Genomic DNA, 25,702 nt, shown 5'->3' with positions numbered 1-25,702 from the left:
GCAACTTATTGTCACCTCCTGATTCTAAATATTTTCATGTAGCAAGCTTTGCCTCCCAAGATTTTAAAAAAACAATTGAAAGGTACAAGTATTCTTGGAAATACAGTTGAAGGGCCGGCCCGTGGCTCACTTGGGAGAGTGTGGTGCTGATAACACCAAGGCCACGGGTTCGGATCCCTATATAGGGATGGCCGGTTAGCTCACTTGGGAGAGCATGGTGCTGACAACACCCAAGTCAAGGGTTAAGATCCCCTTACCAGTCATCTTTAAAAAAAAAAGAAAAAAGAAAGAAAGAAAGAAATACAACTGAAGGCCCTTTAGCCATATGATTTTTTTTTTTTTTAAACTACTGAAGAGTTCTGAACTAGCTGGGGGGTCTTGGGAAAGTTACTTAACCTCTAAGCTCCAGTTTCCTTAGGTATACAATGAAAATAGTAATAGTATCTGTGTTATTAATATCGATGTCATTGTGTTATATGGATTGAGTGAGATGATGCATGTACAAAATTTAGGAAAGCATCTGACACCTACTAGGTTCTCTCCATATTATTTGAATCACTGCAGATGTGCCAGTTGATTAACAATCTTTTTTTTTGGCAGCTGGTCAAGGGATCCGAACCCTTGACCTTAGTGTTTTAAAACCTTGTTCTAGGGCCGGCCCCGTGGCTCACTCGGGAGAGTGGGGCACTGGGAGCGCCGAGGCCGTGGGTTCGGATCCTATATAGGGATGGTCGGTGCGCTCACTGGCTGAATGTGGTGCGGACCAGCAACCATGCCAAGGGTTGCGATCCCCTTACCGGCCAAAAAAAAAAAAAAATTACCTGAAAACCTTGTTCTAGCCAACTGAGCTAACCAGCCATCCCTGATTAACAAATTCAAGGTGCCATACAGTTTGTTTCCTACCTTAGTCTACTATCTTAGTAGTTGTATATCTCATTGGAAAATGATGCTTTGGACACTGAGGTCACTAGTAAGTAGCATTATCATCACATGAATATTAGCACAATTATTAGCACGGTGGCTGGCATATAATAGGCCAGTAAATATTTTTTGAATGAAGAATGAAATAACTTGAGTAATAGAGCTGTGAGGAGAATATTCGTCTTTGAATCCTTAGAAAAGATTTGTGTTGTAGTGATCTGTCACTTCACTTAAACGCTATATTTTGGAGACATTGATTTGTGTGTATGTTGAAGTGGAATTTTTAAAGTATTGTTTGTTTAGGTAGTCTAAACTATGTGACATTTGGTATTCATTCACTCAAATAATTGAGTGTTTATCATTTTCCAGAGACGATTTGGTTTTAGGAATACAAAGACTGCCATATCCTACATGTGTACACACACACACACACACACACACACACACTCTCTCTCTCTCTCTCTCTCTCTCTCTCAAATACTTGCTTCTTCATTTGCAAGATAAAGGTAAAACATCTGAAAGTTTTTGGCAGGTTATTATAATAGACAACCATCTCTTGACTCTGCTCTAGTTGCCAGTGTTCTTCAGCGGAAACCTTTCTATATGCACACATTTACTTATGCTGATTTAAGTTCTGTTAAGCTCTGAACACCTATAACTAAAGTTTTCCTTTTCTTAAATCTCTTCAAGCCCATCTTAAATGCCATTTTTCCTAGGAAACTTTTCCCCATATTCCAGCTTACATTGACCTTTCCCTATTCTAACCTTTTGTGGTACTGTGTTAACTTACAACTCATCTTTTAAACACCTAATCTTATCCCCCCTTACATTTTAACTCTTTTAATTTTATTTGAACTAGGTGATTGCTGACTGTCCCTTCCACTCTAAAAGTTCACTGATTTTGAACTTGTTTATTTTCAGTGGGAATAAAGTATTTGGGAAAAAAAATGTGAGCGCCTATCATGTGGCAGATACCATCTCTGATGTTGGGTATCCAGCACTGTACACAAATATACCATTATTTTTTACTTTTCCAGGCCTAAGATTTTCATTAATAAAATATTTTATAAGTCCTAATAAAACAAAATCAAATTAACCTTTTATAAATAAGGCATATCAGTTAAGGAACTTATAGAACTTAAGAGAACATCCTGGTTCTTGTGAAGCTTACATTTGAAGTGAAGTTTTAAATGTAATGCTAGGAAAAATTTTTGCAATACTTATGTCAAATGATAGGTCCCAGTCTGGTTCATTTAACAGCAAATGTCTGTGTGGTAGGCACTGAGCTAAGTAGTTAAAAGTAGATGCAAAGAAATGTATGATTCCTGTCTTTCTGGAGCTTCATAGTCAATATGTCACTGGCCCTCACAATACATGGTGGTCAGGACTATAATAGAGCTATGTGTTAAGTTTTGGATGAGGAAACTATTAAATCTGACTTTAGTTAAGGCAGATATTATCTCAGCATCAATAGTCCCCCCCAACCCTGTTATACTTGCAGCCAAGAAAAATGCTCTAAGTGGAATTAGAAGGCTTACCTAGGAGCCATTTAAACAGTTCCTGAGGTTAATGTGCTGTAACATGGTTATGTAGACAGAAATGCTTTCTCACATACTTTATGTGAAAAAGTTAAGTGGACTGGTTTTGATAAGTTTCTTGATATTTTGTGTTTATTATTTAAACTCAGACTATCCCGAGTCACTTTGGAATCATCACAAATGGTACTATTACTATAAGTGATATGCCTTATTTATAAAAGGTTAATTTGATTTGTTTTATTAGGACATAAAATGTTTAATTAATGAAAATCTTAGGCCTGGAAAAGTAAAAAATAATGTTATATTTGTAGGACAACTTGTCATGTCTAGAAATTAAGTAAAATATTTGAGGATATAGTGCATATTTTTGAAAGACCAGAACAGTCTGTAATTTGGGTAGATAACATTCTTTAACCAGGAATATTGCGAGGTAAATACTGTTCTGAGTTTGGGAAAGTCCCTGGATACTTTGACTGTAGGAAGTTATTCAGTAATATAGCATGTTAAAGATGGAAAGAAAGATAATACAATATTAATAATTGTAAGAAAACAATATTTTAGGGATCAGCCAGTTAGCTCAGTTAGTGAGAACATGGTGCTGATAACACCAAGGTCAAGGTTTTGATTTCTATACTGGCCAGCAGAAAGAAAGAGAGAGAAAAAGCTCAAAGAGAGAGGGAGGGAGGGAGGAAGGAAAGAAGGAAGGAAGGCAACAATACATTTCTTTTCCAGATACAGTAGATGAATATATAATTTTATTTATTGTTTCTGTCAGTGGCATACACATTAATGATGAATTCGATTTGAAGTGGGGTTTTTTTTTTTTTGGTTTCTAATTAATTTATAATAAAGTTTTTAAAAATTCCCTAGTTGGAAAGCATATAAGTATTACCATTATTTAATGAAGGCAGGAGGACACAGTGAAGAGCCTCAACCTGGTCCTTTTTCTACCACTATGATGACTTAACCTCACCATATCTCATATTTTGTATAGGTAAATTAGATACAGTACTTGCCTTTGTCATGTTCTTTAGTAAAAAGGAAAGTTAGAAATTCCTTGGCTCTCAAAATTACCTGGTTGTATTCATTTTATGTAAAAATATGTCACAGTGTCATTAAGCCTCCTCTTGCTTCCTTATGAATGGTCTAAAGCACAGTAGCTAATTGAAGGTCCCTGGTTGCATTTCAGTGGAGAATAAAAAGTTGTGGTCGTAAAGAGTAAGCTTTAAAAGATGTTGACACTAGGTAATTACATTGGAAAATGTGGGTCCAGAGGGAGAACGGATTTTGGAGAAAACATGGGTTAAGGTTTAAGTCTGGTTTGAGGAACTGGTAAACATCAAGGAGAAAAAGTCTAGTAGGCAGTTGGGATGTGGAACTGAAGCTTAGAAGGGAAAACAGCAGTGGAAAGTGATTTTCTTCTGCAGGTGAGTATAGAGAGGAAGGGAGTGTGATCCAGAGGTGGGGGGTGGACTAGAGGGCTAAACTTTGGGCCATACCCATTTTGGGGACTTTGAGAAACAGGAAAAAAGGAGACTGGAGAATGGTGCATAAAAGTAGAAGCAAAGCCAAGAAGAGAGAATTTCAAGTAAAAAGGTTGGTTGTGGTTTAGTTTCCTTTTTTTAAATGGCTTTCATAAATTTCCTCTCAGTGAGGATGACTTACTGTAGTAGTAAGTAAAAAGCTCTTAGAAAAAGAAAGGCCACGCACTGGAGAGTGCGCCGCTTGGGAGCGCGGCAGCGCTCCCACTGAGGGTTCGGATCCCATGTGGAGACCGGTTCCCGCTCACCCGCTCACTGGCTGAGCGTGGTGCAGGCGCAACACCGAGGGTTGCGATCCCGTTACCAGTCAGTAAAAAAGACAAAAAGGAAAAAAAAAAAAAGAAAAAGGCCAGGGCCGGCCCGGTGGCGCACTCGGAGCGCGGCGGAGCTCCCACCGAGGGTTTGGATCCCATGTGGAGACCGGTTCCGCTCACTGGCTGAGCGTGGTGCGGGGTTGTGATCCCGTTGCCGGTCCGGGCGTGACACCAAGGGTTGCGATCCCGTTACCGGTCAGTAAAAAAAGACAAAGAGGAAAAAAAAAAAGAAAAGAAAAGAAAAGAAAAAGGCCAGTATGAATCTGGCCGTAACATCATGGGCATGAGGGGTGACAATCAGCTTTGTATCTCATGAATATTCATACCTAATAAAAAAAAAAGAAAGGGATGTTGACATTTCTAAATGAGGTTAAAGCGAACTGAAGACTTTCTGGAGGAAAACACCTTTAAAGTATTCGTAACCTTGGGGAAAGCAATTTCTGGATTAGTAAGTGGAATGCTAGTAAGGGAGCAGGGTTAGTAATTGGAATACAAGAAAGGGGGCAGGATTAGATTGTAGGTTAAAAGAGTGACAGGGTCAGGGGAAATTTGTTTATGTGGGTGCGTGTGGTTTTCATTTTTTTTTTTTTTCTCTTTTGTAAAGTTAGATTTATTTGACAGGCAGAGTAAGCAGTGGGGAAGCTGCCCGTGGAATAGAAAAGGGGGTAGTTTTTTCAGGCTTATTACTACTACCTACTGTAATAATAGTTTTGTATTCATCATGTTTTATAGTCGTCAGTCCTTGAATTAAATCCTTCCTACTGCTTCAAGACCTCATCTTCCTATAGCATAGATCTGATCATGTAAAAACTTTCAAAAACTTCACACAGTTTACTATTCATTTTTTGTCTTTCACTGTTCTCTTTCATTCTCTTAATAATCTCTCTGACATAACCCATACTTTTCCTATTTAGAATCTTTTCTCTTCATCTCTGTGGGTGTAAGTTCTTTAGGGTCTAACTTTTAATTTTACTAGTTAGTTCAATTAGAATTAATCGCCTTTGGGACCCACCTCTTCTCTATTTCCTAAAATTTTTTTCTCTTTTTATCATTATCATAAGTCATTGCCCCATACCTTCTCCACACTAATCTCATTTAAAATCCCTCTTCTTGAGGCCAGCCTGTGGCTCACTTGGTAGAGTGCGGTGCTGATAACACCAAGGCCGTGGGTTCGGATCCTATATAGGGATGGCCGGTTTGCTCACTGGCTGAGCGTGGTGCTGACAACACCAAGCCAAGGGTTGAGATCCCCTTACCGGTCATCTTTAAAAAAAAAAAAGAATTAATCTCTCAGCATAACCTTATAGTGATCTTCTTTCTCTGGGGCGTCTGGAATGTTAAGTACTAGTAAGAGTTAAAGTACTAGCGGAGTTAAAGGAGATGGAGAATGGAATTGAGGCTATTGAAGAATTTAGATGAGATGGATTAAGGGTGAATGTTGAAATTATCTGGGTTGATGACAGATAATGAGAAGGTACGAAATTGTCTAGAAAGATGGTTTTTGTGTTAGGATAAGCAGCTTTCAGACTTGGGTATTAAGAGTTTTAGCCCTAATTAATGATACATAATGACTCATCTGTTGTTTCGATTTTCCTGGTTCTCTGACTGCTAGATTCCAGGAGGTTGGAGAGGGGACACCAGCATCCAGAAGTTACATTTATACTTTTGACTCTTAAAAGATCTATTGTAGCATCTTCTGAGGCTACAGTGTTTGCCAAAGTGTTGAAAATAATACCATAATTAACAGATTTTAAAGGGTTTTTGTGATAAAGATTGTTGCTAGAGATATTTTAACTGAAGTTTATTTTTTAAATCACCATAAAAATATGAAGAGTTCTTTTTAATGTGTGGTAGTTTGCTATATCGAGGGATGTCTGAAAGTTGTTAAGAGATCAACCATTACTTAAAAAGAATGGTTTTCCTAATTTGAAGAGTTAACATATACCTTTTATTTGATCAGTGTTTTTATAATTGTATAGATGTGTGGCCTTTTCCCCTTTTCATTCATTCATTCATTTATTTAACTTTAAGTTTTTAAAAAAGATGACCAGTAAGGGGATCTTAACCCTTGACCTGCTGTTGTCAGCACCACGCTCAGCCAGTGAGCTAACTAGCCATCCCTATATAGGGATCTGAACCCGTGGCCTTGGTGTTATCAGCACCACACTCTCCCGAGTGAGCCAGGGGCCGGCCCTTTCCCGTTATTTTTAAATAACAGTAGTGAAACATAATTTACATACCATAAAGTTCTCCTGTTTCAAGTGCCCGTCAGTGATACTTAGTATATTTATCGAGTGTACAGCCATCGCCATAGTCCAGTTTTGGAACATTTCCATCACCCCAGTAATGCCCCTCGTGCTGGTTTACAGTTCATCTTCCATTCACTCCCTAGCCCCAGGCAGTTGCTAATTTTCTTTTTTAATTTCCTTGGGTTTTTTTTTTTTTTTTTTTTTTTTGTCTTTTTCCGTGTCCGGCAACGGATCGCAACCCTCAGTGTTGCCCCCGCACCGGACCGGGGACCGGCGACGGGACCGCAAGCCTCGGCGCTGCTCCCGTGCCTCACTCAGCCAGTGAGCGGGAACCGGTCTGTATGTGGGATCCAAACCCAGTTTCCTTGAGTTTCTGATGTCCAGTATTTAGCAGTACTCTAAGTCCATTTGGTACCTTCTTTGGGAGAATACAAGGCTTCCTGCCTTAGGAATTTCAGCTGGGTGGAAATTTGTATGAGTGAGCTAGATAGATGTCCCAGGTTGGGTTTGCTTATGCTGTCCTCACTGACAGAAATATCCTTTCTTACTTTTAGTCTAGCTCAGTTGTCTGAAAGTCACACTTTGTTCTTCAGTCGCATTTTAAAAATTTATACTGGTGTGTTTTTGAAGGCAGTGAATAAAAAGTTAATAAAGTGATGTGCTTTATTTTCGTAGTTAAGTTTTGTTGATTTTTTCACAAATAACTTTATTGAATTCACCCATTTAAAATATGCAGTTCGATGGTTTTTAGTTATGCAGCCATCATCACAGTCTTTAGAACATTTTCATCACCCCCAAAAAAATCCATACCATTAGCAGTCACTCCCTATGCTGACTCCTACACACACCCCAGCTCTAGGCAATCACCAGTCTACTTTCTGTCTATATAGATTTGCCTTTTCCTGATATTTCATGTAATTCAAATCATATAATAGGTAGTCTTTTGTGACTAGCTTCTTTCATGTAGCATAATGTTTTCAAAGTTTGTACGTTATATAGCATGTATCAGTGCTTCATTCTTTTTAATGCCAAATAGTATTCTATTGTATGTATGGACATGCCATGTTTTACTTATCCGTTTATTAGCTGATTGACATACAGGTTGTTTCCACTTTGGGGCTATTATGAATAATGCTGCTGTGAACATTAAGGTAAAAGTAGTCTTGTCGATTTTTTTTTTTAATTGAAGAGTAATTTGCATATAGTACAAAGCTCAAATAGTAAGTACAGCTCATCAGTTTTTATCTAGTTATATCTGGTAACTACTACGCAGACCAAGATACAGATAACATTTTCATTAGCCTAGAACATTCCCTTGATTCTCTTCCCATTCAGTTGGTATCTGTCCTCCTCCAGGTTACCGTTATTCTGACTTCTGTTACCATAGATTAGATTTGCCTGTCCTTGAACTTCATATAAATAGGATCACATGATATGTACTCAAGGAGTCTGGCTTCTTTTTCAACATGTTTTTGAGATGAGTGTTACTGCTTGATTCCATAGGTTTTATTTTTTAATTATTGTACAGTGTTTCACTGTATGAATGTACCAGTTTCTGTATCCATTCACTTGTTAACGGTCAAGTACTGTTGCGGATGTAAGCACTTATTTCTCTTGGATATATGGTATAAGGGTGAGATATATAGTATAAGGATGAATTGGATATATACTATAGGGTGGATATATAGTATAAGGGTGAAATATATAGTATAAGGGTAGGTGCATGTCAGAAACTACCAGTTTTCCAATATGATTGTACCATATTATACTTCTACCAGCACTGTGTGAGAATTTCATTTTTTCACATCCTTGCCAAGAATTTGGCAAATTGCATATATTGCTTTGGGGTAGGCCTATCATCTACTTGTACTAATTGTTTTGAAATTTGCCTGCACGTATTCTTCACTTATTTTTCTTTTCTTTTCTTTTTTTTTCTTTTTCTTTCTTTTTTTTTTTTGTGGCGGCTGGCCAGTACGGGGATCTGAATTGTTTGCTCATCTTTCTTTTGGAGTAATTAATGCTTCCTCAGATGTTACAGATATTTCTTTTCTTTTCTTTCTTTCTTTCTTTTTTTTTTTTTTCTTTTTTAAGGTATTCCTTTGTTTATACTGATGGAAGGAACTTATAAAAGTTTTATTTATCTACTTGATTCTGAAATTATTTTATGGCTTTCTGCCTTTGGTGTCATGGTTGAGTTTTCCTCCCCAAGATGATAAATACATTTACTTTAATTTCCTTCAAGTACTTTTGTGATTTTATTTTTTGTATTTAAATCTTAAGAAGTTAGAAATTGGTAAAGGTCCTGTGTTCATGTAACACTTATGGAGTACCTCTTGTGTTGTAGGATGATAAAGTGAGTGGTGTCTAATGCTCACTTTTAACTCATGTCATGTAGCTCTATATGTATCTAGCCAACAAAAACAGTGGTGGTTTTGATGGTTTTTGTTGTTTTAACATAACCCTTAAAAGCCAACAACTTCATCTGAGGTTCCAATCATAGAGAACAATCTGTTTCAAGTCTGAAGGAAAAACTTCAGTGTTGGGACCTCAAGAGAGGTTGTATACACAAAACTGTATATGCTGTGTTTTATGGGTGATTTAAGGAACTAAAGGGTAACTTGGCTATCTTCAGCTTATGCTTTACTGGGGTTAGAACATACACTCTGAAAAAGGTGAGATTCTACCAAATATGGATATATAATGAACATTTGTTATGTCTTGATATTTACTAAAATATTCCTCATATGCTATTTTATTTACTCCTTACAGCCATCCCATAAAGATTTTTTTTATTCTCATTTTGTAATTGAGGCTTAGATTTGCTGAATCAGCTTGCTCAAGGCTTACCGATCTAGGAAGTAGCAGAACCTAGATTTATAACCAAGACTATATGATTGCAACAGTCCATTCCAGGAGTTTACAATTTGATGCAGGAGATAAGATATTGATATAAATGGCCTGAAAAGTGCCGCATTAGTAGTATGGAAAATTCTCTGTAGGAGTGTATTTGCAGAATGTTTGGGGGGAAAAGTCTGTAAAGAGGAAACTAAAATAAAAATCAGAATATTGTTCATGTGGACATATGCAGCAAAATACTGAAACTTGGGTTGAAAGGAGATGACAAGCTCGGTTGGTTAGAGCACAGCCTTATAACCTCAAGGTCACAGATTCGGGTCCCCATAACAGCCAGCAACAAAGAAAAAAAAAAGTTTAGAAAGGAGGTGACATTACAGCAGTGCTTCATTATCAGGCTCTTCTGCCCATCCCTTAAATATAAATACCCCCTCTCACTCACTCTACACTGCTTTCAATTCATCACTACATTTTTTGAATATCTTAAATGCCAAGCATCATATGAGGAACTGGGTATACAAACAGTATGGTCCCTACTCAGTGGAAAACATCTAATTAACAGGAGAAACATGCATAAAGCTAGCCTTCAAGTATAGTAATTACAAATATGTAATAAGCATTCTGAAGAAAAAGAATGGGGGTTATGAGTTTAATAGGGAGCCCTACTTGATCAGGCAGGAAAGGCTTCTTGAAGGAAATAATGTTTAAGCTGAGACCCATAGAATGTGAAGCAGTGAACCAGTTGATGCTGGTGGAGCATGGGAGAGAAGATTGTTGTAGGTAGGAAGTCACAGCATGTACAAAGACTCTAAAATAGAGTAATATGTTTCTTTCTTGTTGAAAGAACCTAGCTTCAGAACGCTGGTATGGTGGGGGCAGGGGGGGGGTGAGAAAGTTTCTTAAAACTAGGCTGAAGAAATAGGCAGGGACAAGATAGATATCTTCATGAAGGGCCTTGGAAGGTGCAATAGAAAGTTGTTAAAATTGTTTGTTTAGAGGAGATTTAAAAGATTGTTGGCTGCTAAATGGAAAATGGTTGGGAGCTCAAATAGTTAAATAAAGAGGGATGATAGGGCTAGGTAGGTGTTAATGGTAATGGAGAAAGTGGATGTATTTAAAAAAGAAACCCAAGCATTTTGGATATAGAATTAATAGGACTTGACGTATTAAATTGGGATGAAAAAGGGAAGTGGTAAGGATTACTGAGAGGATAGTAATGATAGAGGTTGGGAGAGGTAGTACATGGAAGTATAGTAACAGTTTTTAGGTGAAAAGATGCTTTGAACATAAGTCTGAGAATCCTGTGAGATAATGAAGCAGGGATGTTTAATAGGCAGGCCTGTTATGGTGATCTGGATTGGAAATAATGTATATTGACATATAGATAGTGTTTATGTATGTATGTATGTATGTTGTAGCTGGCTGGTGTGGGGATCCAAACATTTGACCTTGGTGTTATCAGCACCATGTTCTCCCAGGTGAGCTAACTGGCCAGCCCCTAGATAGTATTTAAAAGCAGAGATTGGAGATCAGCTGAGAGTGAAAACGATGGCCTCTGACCTAGTCCTGGTGAGTTCTATCATTTATAGATTAAAAAGGGTGAGAAATCAGCAAAGGAGCCCACAAAGGTTGAGAGACCAGGAAAAGTGATGTACTAAATGACATGGGTGGAAGAGTGTTTAGAGAAATGACTGTATTCAGATCTAGTTAGAGTACTGGAAAGGGTTAATACCTCCCCTTCATCTATCTAACTTCCTCTGTTCAGGTCTTCTGCTACATTAGAAGATTCTCCTTTTGATTCTTCCACAGTGCCCTCTTACCTGTTTGATTATTTTGTATTTCTTCACTATACTATATGTTTCCCTCAGTTGTCTTGTTCAACTCTATAGTCTCTGCTCCTGGCATAATGTCTTGCACCAAGAACACCCAAATAAATAACTTTTGGAGTGACCGAATGAATAAAGTATCACTCTAGATTCTAATGGAGGACATTTTTTTATATTCAAAGGGAAAATTCTTTGTAAGAATGTATTTGCAGAATTGTATTAGAACATTTTGAGTTGCTACAACAGAATACTTCAGACTGGGTAATTTATAAAGAACAGAGTTTTATTTGGCTTACAATTCTGGAACAGCTGCATCTGACGTGGGCCTCAGGCTGCTTCTACTCATGGAGGAAAGTGGCAGGCAGCCAGTGGGTACCAACAGATCACGTGGTGAGAGGAAGCAAGAGAGAGAGAGAAAGGAGGTGCCAGGGGTCTTTTAGACAACCAGCTCTAGCAGGAATAGAGCAAGAACTCACTCACTACTCCCCCCCGCCCTCTCCCCTCCCCGGGAGAGCATTAATCCATTCATGAGGGATCTGCTCCCTTGACTCAAACAGCTCCCAACACTGCCACATTGGGGATCAAATTTCCACATGATTTCTGGGAGGATAATACATCCAAACTCCATCAAGAATGTTTGGGGAAAAAAAGTCTATAAAGAGGAAACTAAAATAAAATCAGAATATTGTTTATGTGAACATGTACAGAAAAATACTAAAGCTTGGGTTGAAAGGAGATGACATTATAGGTGGTGTTTATATGGGGACAGAAGAGAATGAAACTGAGGAAACATACAAGAAGGGATTTAACTTGTTCGGTTCTTTAAGAAAATCAAAAGCAAATATGATGAATTTAGAATCATTATGTAGCCTTCTTGTCTTTTTTTTTTTTTCCCCCTTTTTGGCAGCTGGCTGGTGCAGGGATCAAACCCTAGACCTTGGTGTTATCAGCACTGTGCTCTAACCAACTGAGCTAACTGGCCAGTCTTTTTGTGCTGTTAATGAAAGTGATCCAGGTTCATAATATAAATTTTGAAAAATAGAAATTGTATAAAGAATAGCTCCTCTGTAATCCTACCTCCCCAACTCCATGATAACTAATTTTAGCATTTTCAGTGAATTTTTCCTTTGTCTTTTCTGTATATGTCACATTGCATATTTATATAAAAACATTTATTAAATTATGATTATATAGTTTGTATCCTACTTTTATTGAATGTTCAAAACCACTGCCTTTTAACTCTGTTGCAATGTAACATATACAGAAAAGTGAACATAAGGTTATATTCAATTTTTACGCACTTGTGAAAAACATATCAATGGATATCACCCCAAGCTATTCATTTTTTATTGATTTAGTATGTGTCTAGCCACGTAATAGAATGTCTCCATGGAGAAATTATTACTGCAATGGGGAAATAGGGATTACAGATGGTATCGTTTTTGAGCTGTGCCACCAGTGTTGATTAAGAATGTGAGTTGGGATAAATGGGAAGTGCACAAGTATGCAGGCAAATGTAAATATCCAAAAAAGTTTTAGGTTTTAAGTCATCAAATTTGTTCCAGTTCAGTGTAGGGAGTGGTGAGAAATAAGGCTGGGAGCAAGTTAAGAAGAGACTTTTGTGGCAGCCAAGCAATGGAAGAGTATTGAAGTTCCTTGGGTCTGTTATTTTAAAGTATGTTTATTTGCACAAATTAAAAATGTATTTTTTTGTTTGTAGGCACACAAGTCTCCGAATTTTGTTTCAACACTGCTCCAGATTACTATGTCGGAACAACTGGATTTACCTGTGAGACAGGCAGGCAAGTCTCTTGAATTATTTTCTTGAGTGTATGTAAATATATTGTTTAAAAGGCTCATATTTAAATAGCAGAAGTATCTTGGGATGGCCCTTCAGAGATTTTTTTCCTTGAGAATCTCTTTGCCCTCAGTGTTTACAACAAATAGCAAGTGCCTTGGTAGATGGTGGCAGAATTTAAAGGAATAATTTATATTTAGTTGAATTATAACACTGCACTGTAACCAACTGAGCTAACTGGCCAGCCCTTGATATTTACTTGAATTAAAACAGAGTCTGCAGGGCCAGCCTGGTGGCGCACTGGAGAGTGCGCTGCCTGGGAGTGCGGCGGCACTCCCGCTGAGGGTTCGGATCCCATGTGGAGACCGGTTCCCGCTCAACCAGGAGCGCGGTGCAGGCGCAACACCGAGGGTTGTGATCCCGTTACTGGTCAGTAAAAAAAAAAAGACAAAAAGGAAAAAAAAAAAACAGAGGCTGCAAAGAGAAATTGATGGAGTTTATTATCTACATATTCTCAGTTTCCTTCCCTGATAGGTGATTCTAAGACACAAATCTCTTTGTTTATACAGTTATTCCTTATACCTTTTTGCTTTGATTGTTTTATTTTAACAATTTAAAAAGTACTGTATCTCAGTTCCTGTTCAAGATGTTGAGCAATTTCCTCAGTATCAAAGTCTGTGAAAATGTGCCATACTACTTCTGAATATTATCTGTTAGTCTGCAAAGTAATGGAATTCACAACTTTAATTTCTTAATTTAGTTGTCATTATATTAATTTTGTTATAGGAAATATATAGTACCAATAATTTCATCATTGTGGAAACATAGATTACATTTTTATGTTTTTCTGTTTTTTGGTTTTTATCCAGTTCTTTTTTCTTACGCTTATTTTGTTTAAAAATATTTGAGGGGAGGGTGTGGTTGCGGGGGCTGGCTGGTTAGCTCAGTTGGTTAGAGCAGGGTGTTTTAACACCAAGTTCAAGGGTTTGAATCCCCTTAGCAGCCAGCTGCAAAAACTTTTTGTTTTTTTCCTTCACTCAGTGTTGTATAGTAAGCATTTCCCTTTTCTTTACATAGTTTTAGTCTTCAAATTAATATTTTAATGGCTAAATAACTTACTATAATGTGTTATATGAAGTGAAATATTTCTCAATTGTTAGAAATAGAATTTAATCTCAGGTCTATTTTGTTAACAGTTGTATTCCCAGTGCTTAAAATATTGCCTGATACAGTATAGGTACTTTGGAAATAAATGAATGTAAGTTGTTTGTGATTTTTTTTTAAAAAAACATTTTTATATGAGTAGCACAGTAATGGAACATTTTCATACGGTATAATATAGTATATATCCCATTCCAGTGTGATGCAAAGAATCACAGAGCCTTCATCCAGATACACAGGGACTGTTAGGTCTTAATTTTAGTCTTTGTTCTGTTTTGGAGCTAAAGAATCAAAATTCTGTAGTAATATTAATCTGGACTGTGTCAGTCGCATACACTGAGTCAACATTCTTTATTATAGTTATAGGTTATCTTAAAACTTTTGTGGGGGGGCTGGCCAGTTAGCTCAGTTGGTTAGAGCACAGTTCTTATCATACCAAGGTCATGGTTCAGATCCTGGTACCAGCCAGCCGCCAAACAACAACAAAACTTTTGTTGAAGGGTATTTTGGTGTGTAGTCTTAATCATTTTTGAAATATAGTAGGGGAACTTCTGTACTATAAGATGGTGTATTAAGATAAAGCAAAGTAGGGTATAAAAATCCTAGTACTGTCAATTATCCTTATTCAAAATGGTGCAGGATTCCAGGTAAGAATTCCTAATTAGAGAAGAGCCAGTGTTTTGCAGACTTTATGGATTAATTAATTTTGAATAATTTCCCTTTCTAGTACATCCTGTACATTCGTAAAGCCACCCCCCGCCCCATGCTGGGTAAAAAGCATTGTTAGTAGTGTGGATTTAGCGACATCATCAGTTCGTTAACTTTTGTCAAATAGCAGTGTGCAAAGATAGTGGTATGATAGCTGACAGAAATAGTAAGCTGTAATTTTTGAACACAGCAAATCCTCCCATAAAATAATGTGTGAATTTGAAGTGATATGTGATTAAAATACTTAGATTTATAGACTATGAACTTTTTTATACTGTGATTTTTCTATGATAAAAATTTGTTTTTTAATCACCTTTGTGCGATTAGTCGTAGAAGCTATATTGGTCTATCTGTGATGGTTTTGTCTTTAGTGGCTTCATTTAGACAACTGATTTGAGAAAATTTAACTCTCCTACAGAGTAGGAGATGTAAAAGATCTTGTAACAGCTTTGTAGTGTGATTATTTGCAGAGTTCCCTTAGGCTGTGTGTTTAATAATTTTCTGGGTGATTGCTGTAACTGAATGTTAAATTTGTTTTAATTATCAACTTTTAAAATAATCAAATGTAATATTTTGTTTATAAAAGGATAGCTTTACTAAGAATGGTTTGATAGAAATAATTGAGGTATGGACACTTATAGGGGATATTCACAGTACTTTCACAGTAAACATTATTTTGTCAAACTGATCTTTATTTTAGGTGTTATCTATTTGAAAAATATGATTACACAATATTGGCCTGATCGGGAAACTGCACCAGGGGATATATCCCCTTATACTATTCCAGAAGAAGATCGACATTGTATTCGAGAAAATATTGTAGAAGCCATTATTCACTCTCCTGAGCTCATTAGGTATTTATGTTTTGTAAAATTTACTCTTTGTTGCAGATATGTAATTTTGGGGTGTTTTGTTTTGTTTTGGTCTTTTCAGAACAAGCTCGTCTTTTTTGTAGCAGAAAACTTAGCAAATAATGATGTTACCAGAGAATGCCTTTTTGATTTATTTTCTTACTGCAGTTGAATTTTACATTTATAAAACCAGAAACGAAAGAATTCATATAAAATTTGTATACTATCATAAGATGAAAGGGAGGGGGTAAAGAAAACAGTGGAATGCTGTCATATACTTTATATGGTCTTTTGATATTTGAAAGCTCTTATTTTTATAGGATTTTGAAGAATTTTTAATGAGTATAGATGATGTTCTTACTTGAAATTTGTCAGTTGATAATAGGAATGAAAAATAAAAAACACCTGCATTTGTAACATATTTGCTGGGTTTCTTTTAAATCAGTAGGAACAGATAGTTGTTGATGAGTGACTTATTTTGAATCGTCTATTCTATGTACATCCAAATATCAGATAGGTTTTTTGAAATAACATTGTTAGCAAAATATCTAGATAATATTTCTTCCTCCTTACTCTTTAATTTTAACTTTCAGGGTACAGCTTACTACATGCATTCATCACATCATCAAACATGATTATCCAAGCCGCTGGACTGCCATTGTGGACAAAATTGGTTTTTATCTTCAGTCTGATAACAGTGCTTGTTGGCTAGGAATTCTTCTTTGCCTTTATCAACTTGTGAAAAATTATGAGTAAGTCTCTCTCCCAATTCCGAAAGCATTTTGAGAAATAGGAAAAGTTGGGAAATTTTAAGCCAGTTTGAATATATAAAATCATATTTGGCATAGGTAATAAAATTAGTGAATTATATATTAGTTTTAACTTAGTATTTTTTGAAGTGGCGTTCTTACTCTAATTCTGCAGTTTCTTCTAAAGTTTGACTCCTCGATAGGTGATGATAAAAGGCCTTCAGATAAGTTTTTTTTAAATGTGAAGGTGATCACAGTACATTGAGCATTAGAGCTATTTATTACTTCTGGCTTTCTTTCTGTGGGTTTTAACCTTATTTTGGTTCTTTATCAGTGTGTTTTGAGGGATTCACACTCACCTATTTCATTGTTTGCTTATTTGAGCAAATTATAGTTCATATAAGTAATTAATAAGAAAGATTTTAGGCCAAGGGATCATTTTAGATCTGGGTTTAGGGATCAGGAAAAAAAAAAAAAATCTAACCTTGGAAGTTGAGGTATAGCCCTGAGTGGTAAGCCAGAAGTTGAAGGGATTTTCTTTTAAGTGTGAGGTGAAAGTAATGAAGTTGATAGGCACTTGAAAGGTTTGATGTTGGAAAATCATGAAGGCATGAGGAAGACTTCTATACCATGATAGTGACATTATTTCTAGTCCTAACAGCTACACAGATGCCATTGTGAACCCTCTACATCTGGGACTTGGAGTTGGCCTCTGATACCCTTTTTGGGTCCTGTATCAAAATAGCTGATGAACTGCTGCTTTTATTCTGAGCAGTAGAGAAGTATACCATTTACGGTATTGGTACTGGTGTTTTCTTGTGTTTCCACCAGCTATCCATCTTCATGCTAAGGAATGTACCAGCTGTTGCTCCAAGCTCAGTCAGAGTGCCAGTTGTTGTAGTTCTGGTAAGTGAGAGTGACTAAAATTAGAGAGAATAACAACAATAAGTGGTCAGTGTCATTGAGGAAGTTCAGGTCTTTCCTGGCCTATCATCTTAGCAGGAGAGAAAGTGTCAGGGATTTTAAAATGGGAGATATAGGAGGCTGCTATAATATTGGACTTCTAGTTCATTTTTAGCCAGTGTTTGATTGTGGAGCACAAGATGTTCACAAGGGATCTGTGTGGACTGAAGCAGTTCTAAGAATATTCATGGAGAAATTGGGATTTGTGGTGGTTTTCAAGAGCATAGCTCCTCAGGAAGTGCTTGTTGGTTGAAGGAGCATAGAAGGAACATTGAAGAGGAATGTGTGTACGTAGTAGTATGTAGTAGTATGTATGTACGTAGTACTATGAACAAAGATAGAAAGGTACGGAGGTGGAAATGAGACTTCATTAGTGGATAGTGAGGAGACCAGAATTAATGGTATAGATAATTTCTGGTGAGAGGTTGGAAATAGTTTTTGACTAGTAAATTGGAACCATGTTAATAAGGGTTTTGAATGTCACAATGGGAAATTTGGATATGATCTTTTAGATACTGAGGAGCCATTGAAATTTTTTTTTTTTAAGAGAAAAGTGTTAGACTTAGGATTTAAGGATTTCCTATGAATATTGTTCAGTAGTTTGACACATCACACAGCCTTGTGGTAGTAGACTGTTTATTAGTGTCACATTTTCACACTTGCAGGAACTTTCAGGTCTTATGGGGTAGTAATATGTATGGCACTATAAATTACTTTCATACCCATTAGCTTATATTAACAGCTAGTACCATCTAACTCCCAGTCCACCATCCAGTGTAGTGAGAAAGGTAGGAGAGTAGAATGTCTTATGTGGAATGGGTATTCAAACTTCTTACTATGGATGATCACCTGAGTGGATAAATGGAGAAAACTGCAAAATGTAGTTTTCACCTTTTTCGTTAAAAGGAAACTTTGTAATAATTATAGTTTTTATAATCAGATTGGACAGTACAAATTATAAATTGTTTATAAATTGTTATTGTTTTATTGACTTGAAGAAAGTAAGGTTGGTTACATGCTAGGTGTAATTTCTTAGCACATTAAAATAATATTTAAAATAATTTGTCATTTAATTGTGTTAATAGCCCTAATCATTATTAGTGTGAACATTTCTCTTGGTATTTTTTATATTCTTGGCAATTTACTTTGGTTCTCATCTCACCCAGTAGGAAAAAGAATCCAGCTTTTAAAGAGAAATCTGCCTTTACCTTTTGAAAATGTACTCAGATATTTATTTCTTAAATACATTTTCTTTCTTAAAGAAGAAGGTTACCAATAAATAAAATTGGGATCTACTATGGAAAACCAATTTAAAGCAGTTTAGATAATTAAGTATTCCAAAAAAGATAAGCTGTGGCTGTTGGAATAATGATTTCTCTAACCAGTAATCCAAATAATGGAAGCTGGAATTGCTTTTCCATAGTTGTAACCTATAATTTTGATTATTTGATTTTAAAAAAAAATAAATCAACAGACATTTTAACAATACTGTTAAAATGCTAAGAAATCTATATGCAGAAATGTCTCAATTAGGTCATCAATTCTTTATCCATAACCACTGGTGCAAAATGGAGTTCTGGATTCAGAATTTTTCAGATTTTAGAAAGGTAATGAGGTTCCCGTAATACATTATGCAGTACTGTTGTTGAAATCTGTAGCAGCGCCCAGTAGTTGAATAGATTATTATATCTGCTATAAAATATGTGAATATCGAGGGCTGACTGGTTAGCTCCCTCAGAGCGTGGTTTTGTAACATCAAAGTTAAAGGTTCAGATCCCCATACATGCCAGTCACACAAAAAAGGTGAATATCAGACTGCCTGTTACTTCACTCAGTAGGGTGTGGTGCTGATAACAGCAAGGTCGAGGGTTCAGATCCCCGTGCCAGCCAGTCACCAAAAGAACGAGAGAGAGAGAGAGAGAGAGAGAGAGAGAGAGAGAGAGAGAGAGTGTGTGTGTGTCTGTGTGTGTGTGAATATTGACCCCAAATGGGTTAAATGAAGATCATAAATAAATAGCCTGTTGATGTCACATTTTGTTACCAAGTGGGTTATAGAAGGACTTCTGGTTTATAATGCTTTTGAAATAAAATATTTTCTGCTTTATACATGCCACTTCTGCCTTAAAGCTGTTGATATGTAAATTATTTAATGGTTGGTAATGTATAACTGATTGTATTTATTCATTAGTTGCTACTGTTTAAAAGCCAAATCACTGTGGCTCATTTGTATCAATACTAACAATTAGAAACTGCATAGTGAAGTGGTTGAGGGCAGTCCTTGGATCCCAGCCATCTAGGTTCATACCTAACTATGTATTATTGAGAAAGAAATTTAATTTCTGCGTCTCAGTTTTCTCAACTGAAACGTGAGGATATTAACAGGGGCCTTGAAGATAATTGACCTCTTAATAAATGTTCAGTAAATATTAGATATGCTGTTACTTGAAGTTTTACTCAAGCTACTTTTGCTGATGGTTTTGCTCCAGAGTAGGCTTTTCTTTTTCTAAATTGGTTAGGAAGTATTTGCTTATTTATGTGAACAAATACTAGGGAACTTCAAAAAGTTCATGGAAAAATGGAATTAAAAGATAATATGAGTCTTTCTATAAACTCATACCTAGGTTAAATATATATATAAAACTGGAAATAAGTTCTTACGGAATTAGTTTGTATTCCTACCCAAAGGTACAAGAAACCAGAGGAACGGAGCCCATTGGTAGCAGCAATGCAGCATTTCTTGCCAGTTCTAAAGGATCGTTTTATCCAGCTTCTTTCTGATCAGTCTGATCAGTCTGTCCTCATCCAGAAACAAATATTCAAGATCTTCTATGCTCTTGTTCAGGTAATTTTTATATATAAAAAGTCAGTCTGTTATTTGCCATATTAAACATTTTAAAAATTTCAGCATCTAAATAATAATTACACTTGAAAATTTAGATTAAGTGGATGATTTGCTCGGAAAATATAAATTGCCAAAACCATAAGTAAATTATAAGTCTAAATAAGCATACTGCCCCAAATATGTAAACAATCCTAATCTTAAATTGTAAATGGGCAATCTCAAGTTCTTTTAAACCATTGAACGCAACAAAATTAGTAAAATTTTCTTATATCTTTCACCTTAAGAATTCATGAGTCTGAAAACTGGTTAATACTTGATTACGATTGAAATCTAACATATATTTTTATATGCCAAATATACATAGATTGTCCCAATAAATACAAAACCTATTCCTAAACTTGACACAAAAATACTAATTCTGTGGGCTAGACTGGCACACAGTAATGGGCTTCATCATTTCCGTATATTGTTCTAAATCTTTTCTGGATAAAAGATACCTACTAGGGAAATAGTTGGGTCACTATTCTCAGTGGCATGTAATTACTTATAAAACAGATTTTTTTGACCAGGATTCAAATTCTGTTTTTTGTGGTTTTTTTGCACTGTATAGCCATAGTAGGGTTTGTCTAATCTACAGGGACGTTTGGTTCAAGTCATACCACTACTTTTTAAAATCTCATTTAAATAGACTTGTGACTTCACCTCCACCATGATTATAGCTGACTTAATCCATTGTTTGGTTGAATTTTACATTGTCTTTGCTATATCTTTAAAGACATTGTAATATCTTCAAATCTGAATCTAAGGGCACTTTAATGCCATTCTGTTGTATCCTTCTCATGTCATTCTTTTGTAAGTGATTTGAATAGACTGTATATATATGTATAGCCTTTCCATATTTTTCTTAACTGGTAAGATCACAGGTTTTAGATTAAAATAATAATTCTGTATGAAAACTGTCCCTGGTGCATAGGACAAAATAGATATTTATTGTCCCAACTTACTCTGAGACTAGCATACCCTGATATCAAAATATAGTCCTGTCTCATTTGTGAAAATAGATGTTCTAAAATCCTAATGGTATATTGATTTTGTCAGTCTACTGTGATAGGCTTTATCCCAGGAATTCAAGAATGGATCAACAGTAAGAAATTCGTTTTTGTGATTAACTCTTATCACATTAAAAGAGAGACCTGTAAACTATCTATATGGATGTCAGGTAAAGCATTTGATAAAATTTAGTAACCATTCCTGCCTTACAAAAAGAAAACAACTGTCAGAATCCTAGAATAGAAATTTCCTTAACTTGATAAAAGGTGTTGACTAGAAATCTGCAACAAATATCATACTTTATGGAGAAAATAAGATATATTCCCAATAAGTTGGGAATAAGACAAGGGTGCCCACGGTCACTGCCACTGTTTACCGTTGTATATCAGTAACCAAAAAATTTGCCTATGTACTAAAAGCAGGAAATGTGGATTGAATAAAGTATTTTTGATAGGTATTGTGAAGAGAAAAAGGAAATAGGATTTTCTTTAGTAAGAACTTTAAAATATTCTTAATTTTTATTTAGTACACACTACCACTGGAGCTGATAAATCAACAGAACCTGACAGAATGGATAGAAATTTTAAAGACCGTTGTGAACAGAGATGTACCTAATGTAAGTTTGTGCTGCATTGTTTCTAGATATAGAGATACTTTTTCATTTGTTTACATATGTGCATATACTAAGCAAGAAATTGTGAAGGGTTATTTCATAAGTTATTGATTAGGTGCTTGTATGTATCTCTTTACTTCATCCCAATTCTTCTGTTTCTTATGTTCTCAGTTCATTTCATCATTTTTAGCTAAAAAGAGCTCGTAGCTAGATTTTAGCGTCATAATTTGTCAGATGCCCATGAACAGAGGAAAACTTGATTTAGAAGTAACTTTATTGAGATATAACTCACAGACCATAATATTTACCCTTTTAAAATGTACAAGTCAGTGGTTTTTAGTACGTTGAGTTGTCCAATTATGTTGTTTTTTACATTTAGTCACAATTTTTTAAATTGTTTTTCGTTATAGTCTAGTTTTCTAGAGAGGTAGGGGAATTTACAAGTTTCTGAATACCTAGTATATTTTAAGGACTATTATATACCTTACTTAATCTTCCAAAAACTCCTTCTGAATTTTATTTTAAACTTAGACATGGGAAGGTTATGTAGTTTAGCCAACATAATATTAACGGCAATAGGTGAGATCAACCTCCTGTTTTGTAGTTTATTATTTACATATTTTTAGATTTGTTTCAAAAAAATTTTAAATATAGAATGTGGTGGTGGTAACACCAAGGTCAAGGGTTTGGATCCCCATACTGGCTAGCTGCCAAAACAAAACAAACATATTTAAAACAGTTTCAGAAGAAATATACGGAACATTTCTCCCACTCCCTAGGGAGCTAGTTTGGTGTGTATTATTCTGTACACATTTAATAGGTATAAAATACAACTTTTAAATGTCTCTTGTACATATTCTGTACTTTTTTTGTGGTATAGTTTATATTCAGTAACATGCATAAATTATAAGTAAACAGGTCAATGAGTTATTACAATTATACGCACCCAGGTAACCGTCACCCCAGAATATCTGTTTGTGGCTGGTTTTAGTCATCTCTGCCATCATTCCCATTTCTTGCACAATAGATTTTGCCTGTTTTAGAACTTAAAATAAAAATAATCTATTGTTTCTAGCTTCTTTAATGTATTTTATGAGATTGATTCATGCTGTGTAGTGGTAGTTTGTTTCTTTTTATTGCTGAGTAGTTTCCCGTTGTATAGATATACCACATTTTATGTATAAATTCACATGTTGTTGGATATCTGGGTGGTTTTCAGGTTTTGACTATTATAGATAAAGCTACTATGAACATTTGTATATGAGTCTTTTTGTGATCACATGTTTTTACTTGCGTAAATACCAAAGAAATGGAATTGAGTCATAGGGTAAGTTTAAGTTTAAGTAACTTCCAAAGTGATTTCCAAAGTAGTTGTAGTATTACTCTCACTGGCAGTATATGAGAGTTTCAGTAACTCTGTATTCTCATTTCCTTATCCTAACTTAAAAATGTGTAATGGATATCTTAGGTTAGTAGATAGTGATGCAGTTTATTCCTTTAATGATTGTATAGTAGTCTTTTATGGATGTTCCATAGTTAAATGTTACCTAATTAATGAATGTTTAGGTCCTTGGCAATTTTTTGCTATTACAAATAGTGTTGTGATGAATATTCTCATACATATATCTTTGTGCATTTATATTGGTATACCTGAAACTAGATTTCTGAAGTGGGGTTTTTCATGCCCTTTCCATTATGAATTATACTGGTTTTGATAAAACTACAATTGCCATGGCCTTAACTTTATATTATTTAGATCTTGACTAAAATATTTGGTTTTAAGTTTTTGTAAGAATTTTATTTATTTTTTTTGGTGGCTGGTTGGTACAGGGATCGAAACCTGGGCATTGGTGTTATAGCACCATGCTCTAGCCAGTTGAGCTAACCAGCCAGCCCTTGTAAGAAGTTAAAAAGTGTATTCTTTATAACCAAGTAATGAAGCAGTAAGGATGCCTCTTAGATTTAAATAAGGACTAATACTTTCCCAAGTCTAACCTTTTATTGAGAAAGGCCAACATTGGTGGAGTATTCATATTTTTGTGAATCTGTTTTTACCTTATGCTCTTCTTCCTAGATTGTATCATCTTTTACTATCATTAAATATGTCTCTTTAAAGGAAACACTTCAAGTTGAAGAAGACGATAGACCTGAGTTACCATGGTGGAAATGTAAGAAGTGGGCTTTACATATTTTAGCAAGGCTTTTTGAAAGGTAAGCTCCTTTTCATAAATGGTGATTTAAAAGAATTTTTTTAAGCTTTTGCTTTTATAAGTGCTGGTATAAAGCATTATAAAGAAACAGTGGGCATTTTAATGTTCTTTTAGATATGGAAGCCCTGGCAATGTTTCCAAAGAGTATAATGAATTTGCTGAAGTATTTCTGAAGGCGTTTGCTGTTGGTGTCCAACAGGTAAGTCTAAGATAGTTTTTCTAAGTAGAAACATATTGGAAAATTAATTTCTGAGGGCCGGCCTGTGGCTCACTTGGGAGAGCGTGGTGCTGACAACACCAAGGCAAGGGTTAAGATCCCCTTACCAGTCATCTTTAACAAAAAAGAAGGAAAGAAATACAACTGAAGGCCCTTTAGCCATATGTTTTTTTTTTTTTAACTACTGAAGAGTTCTGAACTAGCTGGGGAGTCTTGGGAAGTTTACTTAACCTCTAAGCTCCAGTTTCCTTAGGTATAAAATGAAAATAGTAATAGTATCTATGTTATTAATATCTATGTCATTGTGTTATATGGATTGAGTGAGATGATGCATGTACAAAATTTAGGAAAGTGTCTGACACCTACTAGGTTCTCTCCATATTATTTGAATCACTGCAGATGTGCCAGTTGATTAACAATCTTTTTTTTTGGCAGCTGGTCAAGGGATCCGAACCCTTGACCTTAGTGTTTTAAAACCTTGTTCTAGGGCTGGCCCCGTGGCTCACTTGGGAGAGTGGGGCACTGGGAGCGCCGAGGCCGCGAATTCGGGTCCTATATAGGGATGGTTGGTGCGCTCACTTGGGAGAGCATGGTGCTGACAACACCAAGTCAAGGGTTAAGATCCTTTTACCAGTCATCTTTTAAAAAAAAAATTAATTTCTGTCTTGCTTATTTCTTATTTCTTTGGCAATGAAAGAGTGAATGTGAACGCTGTAACAGTTCTCAAACATTTCTGTTTTCAGGACCTCTTTATACTCTTAAATTATCGAAGACATCAGTGGACTTTCATTTATGTGGCTTATTCCTAGTGATATTTATTATATTAGAAATGAAAACAATTTAACAGTTAATTCATTTAAAAATAATAACCCCATTACATGTTAACACAGAGAACATTTTTTGTGCAAAAATAACTTTCCAAAATGAAAATTTTTTAGAAAGAGAAGTGTCATTGTTACATATTTTTTTCTAATGTCTTCAATGTCTGGCTTAATAAAAGGCTGCTGAATATTCATCTATTTCTGCATTCAGTCTGTTTTAATTTGTTTTGGTTGACATAAAGAAAATTTGGCCTTACTGGTATGAAGTTGGAAAGGGAAGACTGTTTTAATAGACTTCAGATAATTACGGAAGTTCTTTGATTTCACACCAAAACTTGAAAATGGTAGTTTCTTAAAATGTGGAGTATGAAACTGTAACAACAAACATTTTGCATTCTTTTAGAACTCATTGGTCTAAGTTGCATGTTGAATGGGTCTTTTATCCATACATGATTTTATAACGTCCTGCATGGGACA

General features: G+C 35.6%; 1 protein-coding gene across 2 annotated transcripts in view; it reads left to right on the top strand.

Annotated features, from left to right (window-relative positions):
• IPO7 (importin 7) overlaps nucleotides 1-25,702 on the top strand; it is a 52,915-nt gene that overhangs the window by 3,626 nt on the left and 23,587 nt on the right. For both annotated transcript variants that reach the window (XM_008576131.1, XM_008576133.1), the window contains exons 2-8: nucleotides 12,963-13,044; nucleotides 15,610-15,763; nucleotides 16,354-16,512; nucleotides 20,158-20,314; nucleotides 21,891-21,980; nucleotides 24,094-24,188; nucleotides 24,302-24,386. In XM_008576131.1, the coding sequence (XP_008574353.1) occupies nucleotides 12,963-13,044; nucleotides 15,610-15,763; nucleotides 16,354-16,512; nucleotides 20,158-20,314; nucleotides 21,891-21,980; nucleotides 24,094-24,188; nucleotides 24,302-24,386 (822 nt within the window). The remainder of the gene's footprint in view (nucleotides 1-12,962; nucleotides 13,045-15,609; nucleotides 15,764-16,353; nucleotides 16,513-20,157; nucleotides 20,315-21,890; nucleotides 21,981-24,093; nucleotides 24,189-24,301; nucleotides 24,387-25,702) is intronic.

The sequence above is a fragment of the Galeopterus variegatus genome, unplaced genomic scaffold, assembly GCF_000696425.1.
Source record: "Galeopterus variegatus unplaced genomic scaffold, G_variegatus-3.0.2 Scaffold1297, whole genome shotgun sequence".
Classification (NCBI taxonomy): Eukaryota; Metazoa; Chordata; class Mammalia; order Dermoptera; family Cynocephalidae; genus Galeopterus; species Galeopterus variegatus.
This window is presented reverse-complemented; position numbering and strand designations above follow the sequence as displayed.